Below are 14,932 nucleotides of genomic sequence, written 5' to 3' on the forward strand. Positions count from 1 at the left end.
ATGAAACATTAAACAATGTACCAAGAAAAAATATTATAGAAATAATATTCTTGACGCGATGAATATTGCGATGATTGACGCTTCATGAAATACAATTCTTAATACTTTTTTTTTTTTTTTTTTTTTTTTCTACCCTACAACGAAATAAGACATACGAAGCAGGAACATTTTTTCCGACAACCCATGATTATCAAAGACAACAGTTCATTAGTATAGCCGTTGCTAGTGCGTGCCGGAGTATATCTGGATATAGGGGACCGTCTGAAAAAAATCAGATTGATCTTGGAAAGAAATTGACATCCACAAAAATAAGAAGATGCATGCGGCGGTAAAATATTATTACAATATCAACAAAATCTTCATGTCAAACCTGGGAATTTGGCCAGAGCAGAGTGTGTTCATGAAGATAGTGTTGCCGACCATAATAACGTCTTTCTTTTTTTGCATCGCTTTTCTCGAGGTAAGTCTTCGCCGCTTTTCGCGTAATAACTAATTAAATAAAATAATTCCACAAATTTGTAAAATTAAAAATTGTAAGGGAAAAAAACTTTAAATAATTGTATTACCCTGCTCTCCGATCTTCTGATCGGAAACGAAAAGAACAATTGTTTTTAATTTTTTTTTCTTTTTATGCAGGTAGGTCAAACGTTAAAAATGCGCGGCGTTCGTAATTATCGCCGATTTTCAGTTTGTAAGATTGTGCGAGATATGGGAGAAGCTGACCGAGGATTGCGAGTCTTTCATCATGGTGCTGCTTGCGTTCGGCGCCTCCATAAAATTGTTGCTTATAGTCTTCAAGAACAAAAATGTAAGCACAAGAAAAGAAAAAAAAAATTGTGCGAATTGCATTTCTATTCATTACGATTTTTGCTTTCCAGGTGGAACATCTTTTGTCTCTGATCGACTATCACTGGCACGTATTCACGCACGCTTTAGAGATGAAAATCATGCACGAATATGCTCTCGTAGGAAGGAAAATGACAATTAGTTACGCCGGTAATTATGAGATAAGTAATTTGCATACACTAAAAAAAAAATAATTAATCAAATTAAAAAAATTATTCTTAAGTTGCCAATTGTAATAGATGTAAAATTACAATGTGGAAACACCAGTGTACCGTTTTTACATCGTAATAATAATGCGAGTTGCAGTGATAATTTATTCACTGATGAGCCTTTACATGCTGATCCCGGTAACGCCGAAGTTAATGGACATATTCTTGCCTCTCAATCAGTCGCGCCCTTACAAATATCTGTTCGACGTTGACTACAGCTTCGACAGGGAAGTGTATTACTACCCCGTATTAATCTACTCGTACCTGACAACGGTGATGGCCGTGAGTGTTATGGTAGTAACCGACACGAGTTACTTATCACTTGCGCAACACGCGTGCGGTCTCTTCGCCGCTATTGGGTACCGTATCCTAAATTATATATCTTTCAAGAGACTAACGCAAAAAAAAATAACATATTTTGTTCCTAAATAAATCAGTGACTAAATAAATAAATAATTAAAAAAAGTAAAATTATTAAATAATTTTTTTTTAATTAACCACACTGCTAATAAATGTTTAATTGTGTTCCAAAGATGTCGATTGGAAAGTCTGACCTCGGAAGTAAATTTTAACAGAACCAGCTATCACATTAAGTACACGAAGGTACCTAACAACGAGCGCAACTCAGCAAATGAAGACAAGATCTATCGCGAGCTGATACTTCTCCTCTGGAAACATCAGCTGACTATTGAGTAAGTTTCGAATCACATAGCATACCTCCTGAAAATATATTTCATTTTTTACATATACACTTTTCTACGCCGCACAGAGTACTTTGCGTCCGATATATCATTTGTATTTTTCAGATACGTCAATTTACTGGAATCTTTGTATGAAATATATTCGTTTTCAATGATCTTTATACACATTATCGTCATGAGTCTTTTAGGAGTTCAAGTGAGCATGCGATGGTATTAAAACGTTATCTATCGAAAGTTGTCCTGTGATCCTCCTTAATCAATCTAGAATTTGATCGCCTTGCAGATTATGTCTTTGATAGATCGCAAAGAGGAGATGATTAGATACGTCTCAATAGGAATAGGTGGCTTTTTTCATCTTCTCGTGCTAAGTTATCCCGGCCAAGAAATAATGGATCACAGTGCAGATATATTCCACAAAGCGTAAAAATTAGAAGTGTTCTCCAAAGTATTATATTTTTTTTTATGTTCTTTCTTTTGAAATTTTAAATATTCTAGTAGGTATTTAAAGATAATCAATTGAGGCGATCGAAATTTATATTAAGCTACGAATTGTTTGCAGATACAATATGATATGGTACAGGATGTCTCGGAAAACGACGAAACTGCTGAGTGTATTGCTCTATAGGAGTTTTATGCCCTGCATACTAACAGCGGGAAAAATGTACGTGCTGTCGTTCCAAAATTACGCCTCAGTAAGAAAATATAGCATCTTTTGATTCATACGATATCTACGTTACGGAAGTATATTGTCGTTTTGAATTTTAAGGTGATGCAAGGAACTTTCTCCTATTTCACCGCTCTTTCGTCGTTCAAGTAAAAAAAAAAAAAAAAATGAGATTAATAACTACATTGGAATCTCAAGTGATGAATTAACGATTAAGGGAGTAGATTAATAAAAAAAAAATAATTCGCGTAGCGGTGTTCGATAGAAACGCGTGGATATGAAAGCAAAGATGTATTTTCAAATGAGTTGTAAATTAATTTTTCTCTTTTAATTAAATTTGCAAATAGTTGTTACCGTTATAACGATCGTTTAAATTCTTCATTCGTTTTAAGAAAATTTACATTACCTCCAAATTAGTTCCAATAAAATATTTTTGCCTGGTGAATATAAATAATAATTAAAAATCAAATTTAAAAAGCACCCAAATGTTAAAAGTAAATTAATTAACCGCCAGATTTTTATCACAGCACGCGTCACTTTTTAGACACTATAACTTTGACTTATGTCGCGTAATGTTTCGTGCTTCTCTTCGTGCTCTTGCCTATCTTGGACTTCTGGGAACACCGCTCGCGTAAAACTTCGAGCAACTTCGGAAAAGAAAAGAAAAATATAACGGCTTGGGCATCAAAGTAGAAAAAAAAAGGATATGATATTCTTACAATGTGAGAGTTCTAGGTGACAGGCACGTGGATAACCGGTGGTCGATCAACGTGTCGCAAAGGCAAAGGGTAATTTCCGCGACGTCTTCTTTTCTTACGCGCCACTGATAAATGATAAATGGGAAACCGAAGGAGCACAGGGTGGCCCTCGCGACAGCCCGTGATTATCAGAGATAACGTCGGTGTGATTGCTGGCGGGTACGCGGCGCCGTGGGATATAGGAGACCAGCCGGAAAATGTCAGATGGAGTCTGAAGGCAACTTAGCGTCCGACGCGAGACCGAGAAAATGCAGTCAGCTATGACACATTATTACAATATTAACAAGATGCTTATGACGAAAATGGGCATCTGGCCGAAGCAGCACGTGTTCGTGAAAGTTGCGCTGCCGACCATCCTGACGGCTCTTATTTTCAGCATCGCTATACTCGAGGTAAATGTCCGTCAAGGAGTTCTTTTTTGTATAATATACGCAAGCGATAGTCAAGGTAAAAACTTAGTTTTTTATATAGTTTTCATATAGTTTGCAAGAGATATAAAAAAATACAACCGTGATTGATACACGAGCGAATTATTTCGGCTACTTATATTTATTAATTAGAGAAACACGCTGTATAAATTTTACAAAGAAATGTTCTTTAATTGCTATCTTTTTTTAAGTAGAACAAATTTATTATATTAAATTCAATTTAAAAAAATTTATTTATAATTATATATAATTTTATACGCTAAAAATATTCTGTCGTGTCTGAAATTATTTTTCCCGATTATTTATTCACGTCGGTCATTTTACTTCACTCAGATAAGTGAAATGCAAAAACCGTGTAAAGGTATTCGCAATTATTATTGTCGAATTTTCAGTTCATAAAGTTATCCGAAATCTGGAAAAGGCTGGCCGAAGACTGCGAGTCCTGCATCATATGTTTGCTCGGGCTTGGTGCTTATATCAAACTGTTCATCGTAGTTATAAAGAATAAAGACGTAAGATTTCGCAATTTTTCTTCATTAAAGAGCCCAAGTGAAAACCCCGGAATACTAATCTTCTGTTTTATTCCATTTTTCTTTCAGTTAGAATACCTGATGTCTCTCATCGACTATCACTGGCGCATTTTCACACACACTTTGGAGGTGGAAATTATGCACGAATATGCTCTTGTGGGAAGGAAAATGACCATTACGTATTCCAGTAATAATTAGATAATGAATAATGCGACTTGACTGTTTGTTCGCCTACATTTTTTATATCGTAGTGTATATAACAATAATAATACGACTTGCAGTTGCCTGTTACTCGTTGGCAATTGTTTTCATGATGATGGCCCTAACACCGCAGATCATGGACCTCATTATACCCCTCAACGAGTCGCGCCCTTACATATATCTATTCGACATCGACTATAGTTTCGATCGGGACACATACTTTTACTACGTGCTACTTCATGCATACGTAACAATTATTCTGGCCATAACTACGATGCTGATAACCGACACGAGTTACATGATGTTCGCTCACCACGCGTCCAGTTTGTTTGCTGCCATTGGGTATCGTATCACATTTATTGTTCCCCGATAAATGTTTTTTTTTTCTAAATTGCAGATAAATTTTCGATTAATTGCTCTTTGAAGATGCCGACTGGAAAATTTGACGACAGTAATGAATCTGAAAAAGAAGAGTAATTATCACATCACGGACATAATAGCAAGTAGCAAATGTGAGCCGCCAAATTACGACGAAACGGTCTACCGCGAATTGGTGCTTATATTGCGGAAACACCAGATGAGTATTGAGTGAGTCTTGAGTCTTGAATTGCATCGCACACTATAATAATTATTATATGCGTAAAGTTGAACTATAAAATTCAATAAGTTTGTTATTCTCTTTGTATATCTTTTAGATATGTCGGTATGCTGGAGTCTCTGTACTCAATGTACTCATTCTCGATGATCTTACTCCACTTTATCGTTATGAGCCTCGTAGGAGTTCAAGTGAGCGCACGTTGACATTACAAAACGCTGATGATCGGACCTCGCTCCGTAACTTTCTTCAATCAATTTTGGAATTTAACCGTCTTGCAGGTAATTAACTTCATGAGTGAGAAAACGATATTAGTCAGATATTTGGCGATGGTAATAGGTGGCTTCATACACCTTCTCGTTTTGAGTTTTCCCGGCCAGGAGATAATAGACCATAGCTCAGAGGTGTTCCATAAAGCGTAAGTATATGGCATCAATGTACATACATTGTGTGATGAAAATAATAGGATTAAATAATATGAGTAACATAGATATTTCGGAAGAGATCTAAAAATTCTTTTCCATTTTTGTACTGCAAACCCCTAAAAATTCGAAAATAAAAAATTGCAATTTATAATATATTTATAATATTATTGCATGAATATTTTTCAGGTATAATATGATGTGGTACAAAACGTCTCGAAAAACAACAAAATTATTGAGCATATTACTTTATAGAAGTTTGGAACCTTGTGTTTTAACGGCTGGCAAGATATACGTGTTGTCGTTTCAAAATTATGCCTCGGTAAGAACGGCTTTGTTTTTTAATTGTAGAATGTTCATGACATTGCAGAATGTTATTTCGAATTTTAAGGTGATGCAGGCAACCTTTTCCTATTTCACCACTCTGACGTCATTCCAGTCGTAACATGTGGTGCAAAAAAAAAAAAATAGAAAAAATAATTACGTTAAACTATCGAATTAGATTAGCGATTGGAAAGTGACTTTTCATTAATAAACGTGTGATTTTATTGCGCAGCAGTGACAAAAAAAATTTAAAGTAAAGAGGCGTTTTAGAACGTATTGTAGATTTATTTTTCTGTCTTAATAAAAATTAAAACACAGCTGCTACCGTTATAACATTGACACTTTTTTCTAATCCGCAATTTTTTTTTTTTTGCGATTTATTAAATCGCAAATTTGTCGTTAAAAAATTATATACAGATATAATATGCATAAAAATTTAAATGTATTTCCTGATCATTTTTTCGTTGTGGACTGGAAAAATGTTTTCTTTTTAATTAACATTGAAAAGTTATTTCAAATCTTGTGTGCAATGAAAAATTAATAAGGTAAGTAGGTGTTTCGTGTTCTATTTCATTTCTCTATTTCAGTTATAAAATTTATACAGTCAGAAAGGAATTATTCAAAGTTTATCAGTTCGATTTTTCATACGAAACTCTATGGCCATTTCTTATATCGTAATAAAGATATTACGATATAAGAAACTGCCACAGTTTCGTCGATTTATATATTGTATATATATATATATATATTGCGAGAAGAGATATTTAATCAAAGCACTGCGTTAGCATAAATCCCACACGTTCAATGACTCAAGAGCTTATTGTCAACGCTGCGGCGCTGCTTTTGGCTTTGGCATTTTGGCTAGTATCGCTGGCATCTCGTTTTTTTCGTCATACTTCTTCCAAAGTTCATACAAATTAATTATATACCGTGCTATCTCTTGAATCTTTTCCATATCCGCGTTCAATTCCGCAAACCATGACTTGAGATCTTTCTGCAGTATCACACAAGCTATTTGCAAACATCCTGCAAAAGAATACCACTCCATCGAATTTTTTGCGAAATTAAAATATCTAAGTTTGAATTTTCTATTGAGTGCTGTTCTTACCGATAGCTATTTGATAAGGTGGATATAACAAACATACATCCGTCCTTAGACTATCGTTAATGATACGCCACGCCAGCATGAGCAGCTGGTCGTCTGGTCCCACATCCTGAATTAATGTTAACAAAGGCCGGTATGGCTGATACACTATTAAACAGCAATCCAAATGCTCTAAAAGATAAAACTCACACTCCAAGATGTGATTTGTACGATATGGAAACTCCTGCGAATATGCGTAACTAAATTTGTTCTTAACTGCAAAGAAAAAGAAAAAATGTTAGTAAAAATAATTTTTTTGTTCAATGCTGTAAGTCTTCAGCAAATTGCAACAGGATCCAATAGTGTCATGGAACTTACTTACATTTCCCATTGTCGATATCAGTCTACTATTAGAAATAACTCCAAACTCTTCTACTTTTGATGCCAAAAAGACTGTGGTAGGAGCTAATAATAAAGGGTCTATGCACTTTAAGCTATTGCGAGCATAAAACCTTTTAAAATAGACTGTTGCAGTGGCTACCACTTGCTGCCTCAACTTTAACTGTTCACCTATCATCTGTATCACTAACGACAGGAGGTATACATTCATGTAATTACAAATCATATTACAGATATTACATGTAATTTTGTAACAAAATGTAGTATGAATTTCCGAATTTATAATCAGTTACAATTACAATTTAATAAATAAAAAATTTTTTTTTAATGATATTAACGATTTATCTTATACGAATTATTAATTTCATCAAAGTAGATATTTTTGTCAAACAAAATCTTCAAATGTTTTAATGTATTTTAAAATTATTTATGTTAATTTATATTTTATTTAACATTGCATAATTTGTCAGAATTAATAATCTTATACAGGGGGTCTGATATATAGAAAGAATTAGTCGTTAGGTGTAAAACACATTATTTTAATTGCTAGAATTTTTGTAACTCACTGCTAGAAAAGAAAATGAAAATTTTCTGATACTCTTCTTCCGTTAGCACTGACAGATCGTGCTGCCGTTCCCTGACCAAATCCTGTTTATCCAGCAACCACTGTTGGCTGTCAGAAACAAGAAACTTGATTGAAAATTCAGTTGATTAAATAATGTAAACAATATGCAATTTACAACTTACTGGTGCGAGCTTTGCCAGAAGTTCCCGGCCATTCTCAAGCGAAATTTTCTTACGAACTTTCACCCTGGACTTAGACGATGTCGACTGGTTGTATTGAACGTGTGGTAATTAGTTTATCACATTTCACGACAAAAATACTTCATGCTTTCGCGAAATGCAGACAGAGTGAAAAGCCAAATCGCGTTTCTCGTTTCTTTCGTGGGCTAAACTTCTGCGAACGCGTGCTCGTGTGTGTTCCGCGACTCCCATAGAATGGGAGATAAGAAAAGGGGTTAATTCGGAACCACTGCAAGTCACTGATAATAACTGCTAATGAGGGACGCAAAAATCAATTCAATTTGTCTTTTTAATTATCTACAATTCGCACTATAACGTCATTTTGTGTTCAAATTGTTCATAACCTCATACTCGATTTCGTCCCAACCTCGAATCTGTTAGTGGCGGCCCGTAGTGGCGCATTTTCTAGAAACTAATAAAAAAACATTCTATTATTCGATTGGTCCATATGGGCTAATCACCAGCGTGCGAAACTTTGATATTGATGAAGGTATTATTTCATTTAAATTTTAATTTCTCGACTAAGTATCTATATGAGCGCATGATTAAATTACTATTTTTATTTAATTGTAATTGAGAATCAAATATTATTTATTCGATTGTTAATATACATTTTAATAAGAAAGTAACTTGTCAAATATTCTTTCACAATATAAGTAAAATAAATAAAAATTTCTTTAACGTAAAGGAAGTAAAAGTAAATCACGCGCTCTGTAATGTCTAAAATTAAGTTTTTTCTTTTTGTATAAATTCTATGACGCGAGCTGATATCAATAAAAGGAAAAGAATTTTAAATCTACAAGTAATTTGTATAAAATATTTGTACAAAAGTTATTATTTAATAAAAAAAAACAAAAAAAAAAAGATTTATCGATGGTATTTATTACAAATTAGGCTTGGAAGTATCGCATTAATATCCAATACCGCACATTTCTTTCTCCTTTCAAAAAGTAAATATTTAAATACTACTTCGTTTTCTCAATGGAAATGTTTCGTTTCCTTTTATTTCAATTTATCTTTGCAGACCCCTCGATGCATTCAACTTCTCATTAATGTGCAAAATACACAATTATTGATTTTAATTTTTTTTTTATCACACTTATTGATTGATCATAAGCAAACCAGAGCGTTCGAGATTAAATGTCCTGGAACTAAGTAAAATAAAAAAAAACCAAATAAAAAAAAGAATTATTTGAGATTAGCATTTTCTGCATCCTCGTAAAATTTCACAGACTCCGTAATTTCACAGGTTTACTTCCGAAGCCACTTTGGCTTTTCCTCCCGTTAATCTCGCGCTTATCGTCGTGGTACAGATCGCACTGTAAATTACACGTTATCACCGAATGAGAAAAAAAAAAAAAGAAAAAAAAATGTATGGGCTGAAATAAAGGGCGAGGGTGACCGTGTGTCACTATAAAGATTGACGTTTCGCTTGGTGTAATTTTTGCGACGTCAATCGGCTTTTTTCGCCGCGACAGCGGCGGGAATGAAGAATGGAGACGCCTAGAACACCAACACTTGTCTTTCGACAACCCGTGATTATTGTTAGACAATGCCGCAATTTGAAGAAAGAAAAAAAAGAAAAAAAAAAAAAAAAAAAAAAAAAGAAAGAAAGAAAGGAAAACGCGGTATTAGCCGATACGCGGCACTTATTGCTGATATAGGGGGACCGGTCAGAAAATGTGGGCTCAGATCTCGTAGACGACACCTTAACATCCGCGCGGTAGAACTGCACCAGGAGGATGCAGTCAGCCGTTAAGCGTTATTACAGCATTAACAAGAGCCTGTTGTCGAAACTTGGCGGCTGGCCAACGCAAAGCAGATTCATGAAGATATTGTTGCCGACTATAATAACGTCATTTATTTTCAGCATCGGCTTTCTCGAGGTAAATTTCCAGCGCTATCCGTGCTCGCGCAACCCGCAGCTCAAATAATATTCGCGAGAGTAAAAGAAGAAGGGAGAACGTGAGAGAGAAAAAATTCTCATGTACTTAGCATACGCAAAACGTATTTTAGAGGATTTAGTGACGCAATCGTAGAAGTATGTACGAAGTTCACTTCGCGAAGTTACTTTCTAAATTCTTTAAGGTAATAAAATAAAGCAATTTTGTTTATCATTTTAATATTAAAGACTTAATATTAAAAATACTATTCGTACCTCGTTCAGAGAAATATTATCAATATATGTATTTGTATGGGTGTAAATGGTTGCGTGCTTCAATAATTAAAAATTCAACTTCAAAACGATGTTCGTGACTCACGGTCAATAAAATTGTCGGATCGAACAGTGCGACAGGCAATTTCAGATCATTATCACTTTTTAACATTGCACGTGTCAATATTTAAACAGAAATATCCAAAAACCAGAAGTTTTATATTCATATAAAACTTTTTAAAAAATCTTCAATGACCTTTTTAAAAGAACACTAAAAAAGCGGCTTTTTCTTTATTCACTCATTAATATTTAAGACCGTTTATTTATAAATTTTCATAATATTTTTACAGTCAGTAAGTAATCAATTCCATTCGCGATGACGTTATAAAAACTTGAATAAAGTGTTAATTTTTTTTTTTAATAATATCTTTGCTTTAGTAATAATATGTTAATAATAATAGGTAGGTGAAACGTTAGAGATGAGCTGAAGTTTCGCAATTACTGTCGCCGATTTTTAGTTCGTGAGATTATCTGAAACATGGAGGAGCATGACCGAGGACTGCGAGTGTTTTATCCTGATAATTATAACAATCGGCGGCTACATCAAGCTGTACATCATAGTTCTCAAAAACAAAAACGTAAGATCTCGCCGATTGCGCTTTTTTGCTCAAGAAATAAAGGCCGCTAATTGTACTCTTTGTTGCTTCCTAGATTGAACAAATGTTGTCGCTTATCGACTACCACTGGCGCGTCTTCACGCATTCAATGGAGGTGCAAATTATGCACGAGTACGCTGTCATAGGACGAAAAATGGCAATAAGTTACGCCGGTAAGAATCCACGATGTCGCACAATTAACAACGAAATTCTTAAACTCTTTTCTCCAGTTTCACATCATAATATTTTATATACTGCGTGCAAACGACTTAAGACGTAAGGAAAGCGACGAGCTACAAACGAAAGCTTAAGTGGCTATTTCGAAACGTTATCAACGCCAGAAATTCTGTTTTTAAAATTGAAAATCTCACGTCTTGAGTATCTTTCTTCAGCTTTTTGTGCACGACAGTCCCAGACAGACTAATCACGGTTATCGCGCCGCACTTATTTTCACGCTCGTCATCATGAATTGCACAATCGCTCGTAATTATAAAAAATGCGGTTTGCTTATTTATTCGTCGGTATGTAGTTCTTTTACGTCATAATAATGAGCGCAATAATGCAAGTTGCAGTGATGATTTATTCGTTGATGAGCCTTTACATGCTGATCCCAGTAACACCGCAATTATTGGATCTCCTCATGCCTCTCAACAAATCACGTCCTTACAAATACCTATTCGATGTCGACTACGGCTTCGACAGAGAGGTGTATTACTATCCCGTATTGCTCCACTCGTACTTAACGACCGTGTTGACTATGAGCGTTATGATAATAACCGATACGAGCTACATGTCGCTCGCGCAACACGCGTGCAGCCTGTTCGCCGCGATTGGGTATTGTATCTACATCATTTACTTTCAGAAAACCCCTGAAAGCACTTTTTTTTTCTCTCAAATATTGTATCGCAAATAAATTGTTTGTTAATGCAAAACAACTTTTTCATGTTTCAAAGGTACCGATTGGAAAATCTGATTTCGGAAAAAAATTCAAAGGGCAGCGGCCGTTTTAAGGATGCAGACGCGATGTGTAGATGGAAATCGCGAGATTATGAGAACGAGATCTATCGCGAATTCGTGTCGCTTTTGCGGAAGCATCAGCTGAGCCTTCAGTGAGTTTTCTGAATGCTTACCGCGTTGGGTCTTTCACGTTCAATTCTTTCAGATACGTCCGTTTGCTGGATTCTTCATTCGAGCTGTATTCATTCATGTTGCTTTTCATCACTATCATAATCATGAGTCTGCTGGGAATTCAAGTAAGCGCGCGACAAACGTTGAGTCACCCCAATAAAAACCGCGCTACCTTCAATCAACCTAGAACTTAACTGTCCCGCAGATAATTTCCTTAATGAATCGCAAAGAGGAGATGATCAGATACGTAGCGATAGTGATAGGCGCTTTCATACACCTCTTCGTCTTAAGCTATCCCGGTCAGAGGATAATGGATCACAGCACAGATGTGTTCCACAAGGCGTAAATAAATTTTGCGGATAATAATAAATTATATAAATAAGTTATATAAACGATGATAAATTATAAAATTAACTGAATTATATAAATAATAATTTAAATTATAAAATATGTTAAAATGTTAACAAGAAAGATTATAAAATAAATTATGTTTCCAATTATTCTTTCTAGATACAGCATGCTATGGTACAAAACGTCGCGGAGAACAACCCAGCTCTTGAGCATATTACTTTACAGAGGTCTCACACCCTGCACATTAACCGCCGGCAAAATCTACGTGTTGTCAATGGCGAATTACGCCTCGGTAAGAACGACTTCCTTAAACTCGCAGCATCCACTGTGTACAAACAGTGTAGAAATATATTTTGAATTTTAAGATGATACAGGCAGCCGTATCTTACTTCACCGCCCTTTCGTCATTCAGATAATTTGTAATGGAGAGCAAAAAAAAGAGATAAGTCGATGGCTTAACAGGCGATAAAATTATCAATTTAAACGATTTTTTCTCTCGCTTATTATAAATGTAAATGTATGTAAAGCTGTGATTGTAGCTTACATTCCATTGCGCAGTAATGATAAATTGGAATTAGTAAAAAAAATCGACGAGCTGCACGCGAAAGTGACGACGTATTTCGAACTGTATCGTAGATGTATTTTGTGACTCGAATGTTAATAGAAAATCAGAAATATATATTATTATAATTGTTATCAAGTTTTACTAGAATTCATTTGATTAAAAAGTATTTATCGCTAGAAAGTTATTTGCAACACAAAAACTATTTTTGTGGGAAAAAAAAAAAAAAAAAAAAAAAAAAAAAAAAAAAAAAAAAAACGTTTGCGTTCCTTAATAATTATCTCGTTCTCGGATTCATAATTAATTAATACAAGTATTAATGAAACATCATAACGCTTTAACGCACAAGCTCACTCCGAGTAATGTTCATGGATTTAACGTGGCAAAAACGATGATAAGGAAAAAAAAAAAAAAAAAAAAGTAGTTTGAGTAAATAATATTTAAACGAGAGATATTGTATCTACTAATTTGGTTAACGGCTTACAGCGACGATAAACAGACGAAAATAGATAGCAAGACGCTCTACTTTGTGCTTGATCCGAAAAAATGGTTTGCAATCTACATGAAAGCGATTCAACGTTACAAAGAGTTAATTGTAAAAAAAAGGAAATTGAAAGAGCGCAGTCAAGGCTCAGCGATATTGACTCACGGTCGGTCGCAAAAACGGTCTAATAACACCGAAGAGAAGTCAAAAAGCAAATCAATTATTCGATTACGTAAGCTGCAAAAAGAACAGCAACAAATTCCCGAATTGAGCTTCTTCAATTCGGGCACAGTCGAGCTTCTGCGTAATTAAAGACATGCGTTTAAAATTCGCGTGTATCGTTCCTCCGCTAATCTCGAGGTGAGATAAGTTCATCTGGAAATTTCAAAGGCTGCGGCCGCAAAAATGACAGAGAAAGAAAGCAAATAAAAATACGAGCTGCACTTACGACGCCGATTAAACTAATAGTGACGATAAAATCGCACGTCTCGGGTTTTTCCTGAATTTAATTTAAACAAAGGGTGCAATTTTATTCAGTTACAATCACGAATTGTAATTGATCCGGATCACTTTCATCGATCGAGGACAGCCGCGTTGTCGGAATATTCAGATTTCAATAGTCCGGATCGTGTCAAGAAGCGGAATTACACGTCTTTATTTCAACACGGTCGGCTTTCGTATCGTTGCGAATCTTTAAATAGCATCGATCGGATTATGTTGAACGTCGTCGAAACGGAGAACGCTTGTGTGATATTACGTTCACCGATTTCGCTTAGAATTGCGAATTGTGCACATCGCGCGCTTCTTTTTTTTATCTTTCTTTTTTTTTTTCTGCATGCGCTCGCTAACGTTTGTAAACGCAGGTGCTTACTCGCGTGCTTCTCGCGAATCTCATTGCCCGTTTTCATGCACTTTCCATATATTATAAATGGTACTCGATTTCGCATCGCGGCCTTCTCATACCTTTAAGAGACGCTCTGGATTTCTGTAAGAATGTCGAGATGCCCTTGCGAGATAAGTATTTGCGTCGGCTTTACAAATATCTCGGAAGCGACATATTTTTTATTCGTGAAATAAATCATCTCTATTATATATTATAATATGTAAAGCAAAATATTACATGCATATATGATATATGTATATTACATTTCACAAAACAAGTTTTTTAAATAAATGTATCAGGGTACGCGAGATTAATTGCACATTTCGGGTCTTTCCGCAGCTTCCCCTAAAATGGAACATTTTTCAAAGACAAGGTAGATGTTCGCAAATACCTTCAAGAAAGATAACTCAGCGAGGTTTCGAGAAGCCTTTTCCTTTTCCCCATCGTTTTTTATCCCACGTGCCACAAGTTACGGCCGCCGCATCGATTTCTTCCCTTCCCTCCGAAAACCGTTTTTCCGGCCGCGTTTTTTTTTATTTTTTTTCTCTTTTTTTTTTATTCTTTTCGGTACGATTCGAACGGACCGACCCTGATTTAATCGAGGGGCCTGAGATCGTCTCGTCCCGCCTTGCCGGCATTATCGCGAAATATCTCACCGACCGACACGGTGACGGCAGTGACCGGGGGGAAAGAAGAGGAGTGAGGGGGACGGGAGGGGGGAGCGACGGGAGCGGCGGCGGGTCGTTGG

General features: G+C 35.4%; 3 protein-coding genes across 3 annotated transcripts; 2 read left to right on the forward strand and 1 right to left on the reverse strand.

The window, feature by feature from the left end:
* The first annotated feature begins 667 nt into the window (after window positions 1–667).
* LOC139104862 (uncharacterized) lies at window positions 668–5,979 on the forward strand. Its single transcript, XM_070660591.1, has 16 exons — window positions 668–808; window positions 879–996; window positions 1,153–1,414; window positions 1,589–1,747; window positions 1,862–1,952; window positions 2,040–2,176; window positions 2,316–2,448; window positions 2,523–2,569; window positions 3,396–3,570; window positions 3,999–4,118; window positions 4,206–4,323; window positions 4,418–4,679; window positions 4,764–4,925; window positions 5,033–5,123; window positions 5,214–5,350; window positions 5,544–5,979. Exons 1-16 carry the CDS (start codon window positions 746–748, stop codon window positions 5,797–5,799), a joined length of 2,331 nt encoding a protein of 776 aa, XP_070516692.1. The 5' UTR covers window positions 668–745; the 3' UTR covers window positions 5,800–5,979.
* Window positions 5,980–6,234: 255 nt separating this feature from the next.
* On the reverse strand, window positions 6,235–8,634 carry Cycc (cyclin C). The gene is made up of 5 exons (XM_070660297.1): window positions 7,909–8,634; window positions 7,728–7,834; window positions 7,141–7,347; window positions 6,787–7,038; window positions 6,235–6,704 (listed from the first exon to the last, which is right to left on the reverse strand). The coding sequence occupies exons 1-5, from the start codon at window positions 7,938–7,940 to the stop codon at window positions 6,502–6,504; spliced, it is 801 nt and encodes a 266-aa protein (XP_070516398.1). The 5' UTR covers window positions 7,941–8,634; the 3' UTR covers window positions 6,235–6,501.
* Window positions 8,635–9,707: 1,073 nt separating this feature from the next.
* LOC139104679 (odorant receptor 9a-like) lies at window positions 9,708–12,996 on the forward strand. Its single transcript, XM_070660304.1, has 9 exons — window positions 9,708–9,851; window positions 10,639–10,758; window positions 10,832–10,949; window positions 11,349–11,610; window positions 11,730–11,885; window positions 11,939–12,029; window positions 12,110–12,246; window positions 12,415–12,547; window positions 12,621–12,996. Exons 1-9 carry the CDS (start codon window positions 9,708–9,710, stop codon window positions 12,669–12,671), a joined length of 1,212 nt encoding a protein of 403 aa, XP_070516405.1. The 3' UTR covers window positions 12,672–12,996.
* The last annotated feature ends 1,936 nt before the right edge of the window (window positions 12,997–14,932 follow it).

The sequence above is a fragment of the Cardiocondyla obscurior genome, linkage group LG08 (genome assembly GCF_019399895.1).
Source record: "Cardiocondyla obscurior isolate alpha-2009 linkage group LG08, Cobs3.1, whole genome shotgun sequence".
NCBI lineage: Eukaryota > Metazoa > Arthropoda > Insecta > Hymenoptera > Formicidae > Cardiocondyla > Cardiocondyla obscurior.

Excerpts from the sequence above, each read along its gene's own strand:
- LOC139104862 (XM_070660591.1), top strand. The coding sequence starts at position 746 with ATGGTGCTGCTTGCGTTCGGCGCCTCCATAAAATTGTTGCTTATAGTC. Across the intron at positions 1,415-1,588 it reads GGTCTCTTCGCCGCTATTGG|ATGTCGATTGGAAAGTCTGA; the intron begins GTACCGTATCCT and ends TGTGTTCCAAAG. Across the intron at positions 4,680-4,763 it reads AGTTTGTTTGCTGCCATTGG|ATGCCGACTGGAAAATTTGA; the intron begins GTATCGTATCAC and ends TGCTCTTTGAAG.
- LOC139104679 (XM_070660304.1), top strand. The coding sequence starts at position 9,708 with ATGCAGTCAGCCGTTAAGCGTTATTACAGCATTAACAAGAGCCTGTTG. Across the intron at positions 9,852-10,638 it reads TCAGCATCGGCTTTCTCGAG|TTCGTGAGATTATCTGAAAC; the intron begins GTAAATTTCCAG and ends GCCGATTTTTAG. Across the intron at positions 12,247-12,414 it reads ACAGATGTGTTCCACAAGGC|ATACAGCATGCTATGGTACA; the intron begins GTAAATAAATTT and ends TATTCTTTCTAG.
- Cycc (XM_070660297.1), bottom strand. The coding sequence starts at position 7,940 with ATGGCCGGGAACTTCTGGCAAAGCTCGCACCA. Across the intron at positions 7,835-7,908 it reads TTCTGGCAAAGCTCGCACCA|CCAACAGTGGTTGCTGGATA; the intron begins GTAAGTTGTAAA and ends TGTTTCTGACAG. Across the intron at positions 7,039-7,140 it reads ATCGACAATGGGAAATGTAA|TTAAGAACAAATTTAGTTAC; the intron begins GTAAGTTCCATG and ends TTTTCTTTGCAG.